This window comes from Alexandromys fortis, unplaced genomic scaffold (genome assembly GCF_014885135.2).
Source record: "Alexandromys fortis isolate MF-2015 unplaced genomic scaffold, M_Fortis_MF-2015_v1.1 scaffold_3167, whole genome shotgun sequence".
NCBI lineage: Eukaryota > Metazoa > Chordata > Mammalia > Rodentia > Cricetidae > Alexandromys > Alexandromys fortis.
The window spans coordinates 5,757-8,008 of NW_026071106.1; the positions used below are offsets into that span (position 1 = coordinate 5,757).

At 54.8% G+C, this 2,252-nt stretch overlaps 1 protein-coding gene across 1 annotated transcript in view; it reads right to left on the reverse strand.

Moving 5' to 3' along the window:
* LOC126496363 (histo-blood group ABO system transferase 2-like) overlaps positions 1-2,030 on the reverse strand; it is a gene marked incomplete at its 5' end in the record, with an annotated part of 7,734 nt that extends 5,704 nt beyond the window's left edge. The window contains 3 exons of the mRNA XM_050133883.1: positions 54-539; positions 661-674; positions 1,965-2,030. Of these exons, the coding sequence (XP_049989840.1) occupies positions 54-539; positions 661-674; positions 1,965-2,030 (566 nt within the window). The remainder of the gene's footprint in view (positions 1-53; positions 540-660; positions 675-1,964) is intronic.
* Positions 2,031-2,252: the final 222 nt, after the last annotated feature.

Below are 2,252 nucleotides of genomic sequence, written 5' to 3' on the forward strand. Positions count from 1 at the left end.
TTGGCCTTGTCCTCCACCATAGCCTGATGGCAGGCCTTGGTGAGACGGTGCACCTCCACCACTGACCCCCCAAAGAAGGCCCCCATGTAATAAAAGTCGCCCTCATTGTGGGGGATGTAGGCCTGTGACTTTGGCCGGCGCTCATAGGTAAAGGCCTCTCGGCTGCTTCTGTAGAAGCCAGGATGCAGGGTACCGAAGAGTGCTGAGAGAATCTCCACACCCACGTGGTCTTGGAACTTCATGTCCACATCTGCACACACCAGGTAGTCCACCTCCTGCAGAAAGCGCCGCTCGGAGAAGTCGCTGATCATCTCCATCCTGTGCATGGACACATCCTGCCAGCGGGAGTAGTTGCGCACGGTCAGCACCACCAGCTTCCGTCCTGCCCCCAGGGGCACCTGCGGCACCTCGGCAGGATGGTCAGTGAAGACATAGTAGATGACCTTGTGTCCCACCATGAAGTGCTGCTCTGCCGTCTCCAGGAACAGTTTCAGGAACACCACATACCTGTGGAAGGTGACAAAGGGGTAAGCAGAGGTCTAACACAGCTAGGACAAGACTAACCAGGGAAGGGGCCAGGCTGCAGAAACCATGGCTACCATGAGGCAACAGCATCCCCACTCTACAGCTGTACTGAGCAGTCTGCAGGCTGTTCCTCACCTCACCCTCCTTTGCTGCAGAAGGGTGCAAATGTTAGCAAAGAACATAAGGCTCCTTGGAAGCACCCTGGAAGGTTTCAACCAGACAGCAGAGATGATTCCAGACCAGGGATTCTAGGCAGATGCCATGAAGATATCTCTTGTCTTGGCAGGCCCCTTAGCAGGCCACCACTCCAGAAGTCTGTCACCCTCCCCCAAAAGTGACAGCTCCCTTCCAACACATTCCACATCCCACATCCTTGCATTGGCCTGAGCAGAGCCTGTGCTAACAGGGCTCCACTTTCTAAACCCTGGAGGAACTGGATGAATCTGTAAGAGACTGGTACCCACGCCCCTCCTTTGTGGCACCCTCCAGGATCCTGTCTCAGGAAAGGAAGGGGTCTCTGTATCCCAGACCTTCCTCATCAGAGACTTGAAGGTGCTGGGGAGAAGGCACTCAGTAACTCAGTCCCTAAGTCTCACTCCACATTCACTCCACCAGAGGAAGACATCATCTCAGAGTATGCAGGGAAGGGGAGACAGACGCCCTAGAAAGAAGGGCAAGCCTATCCCAAACCCTCAGGTCCAAGGGCAAAGGCTTGTAAGCCAGGTTCTACATCCTCTCCCATCCCAAGACATTTTCACCTGCTTCAGATGACTGTTTCTCCCTTGATGACCCCAGGGCCATGCGCCACCACCATGGTAACGGGGATCCCCATCACCTGGCAAGTGTGCCAAGCCTCCCCACTTCAAGGTCAGAAACAGGCAAGTGGCTGTGCTCCCTGTGTAAAGGTGACCATGGGGCCCAGCTAGTTCCCTCAGAGGCCTTATTCCCACAGACAGAGCACCTACCCACCCCTGGCAGGGCTCTTGCTCACGTACCCAGCAGCACCCAGACAAGGTAGTGTGTGTGTGTGTGTGTGTGTGTGTGTGTGTGTGTGTGTGTGTGTGTTGTTACTGTGAAGTTCTCTGTCCCTGGCACTGCAGGCATTCTCAAGGTACCTAAGGTCACTCCAGCTGAGCCCCAAACCTCTCTCATGTCTGATTAGTACAAAGGGCTCAGAGCTACCCTTGGATCTCACACAGCACTGCAGAGAAGGACAGTGCCCCTTCTCATATGCTAGGAGCACAGATGACTTCTCTTAGTCCCCCACAGCCTTCGGCATGGGACTGTTACACTGCCCCCCCTTCTATAGGCTCCTATATGGAAAGTTTCTTGCCTGTGACCCGGAGTCAGCCTGACCCAGAGTCTCAAGGCCTCACAGGTCTGTCACTCACTGCACACAGGGCTGAGGATAACGGTTTCAAGCAATCCTTGCTGTCTACCTTGTCCTGCATCTGAGGACACATTAGTGGTCACAGCTCTGTTGGCATCCTGGTCCTTGCTGCCAGCTGTGGGGATGAGAACACCTACCTAAAGTGTGAGCTGAGGGAGGTAAATGGCACCTGGCTGTGAGCACACAGAGGGACAGTTGGCTCCAGAAGTAGGCCGTGCTGGATTCATTCCCCTGTGAGCCCATCAGGAAGGCGGCAGAGTGAACCAGCCCCAACTACACTGCATCCTAAATACAAACTGATATGCCTGGCCTCCACCTTGACAATTGTGTGTGTGTG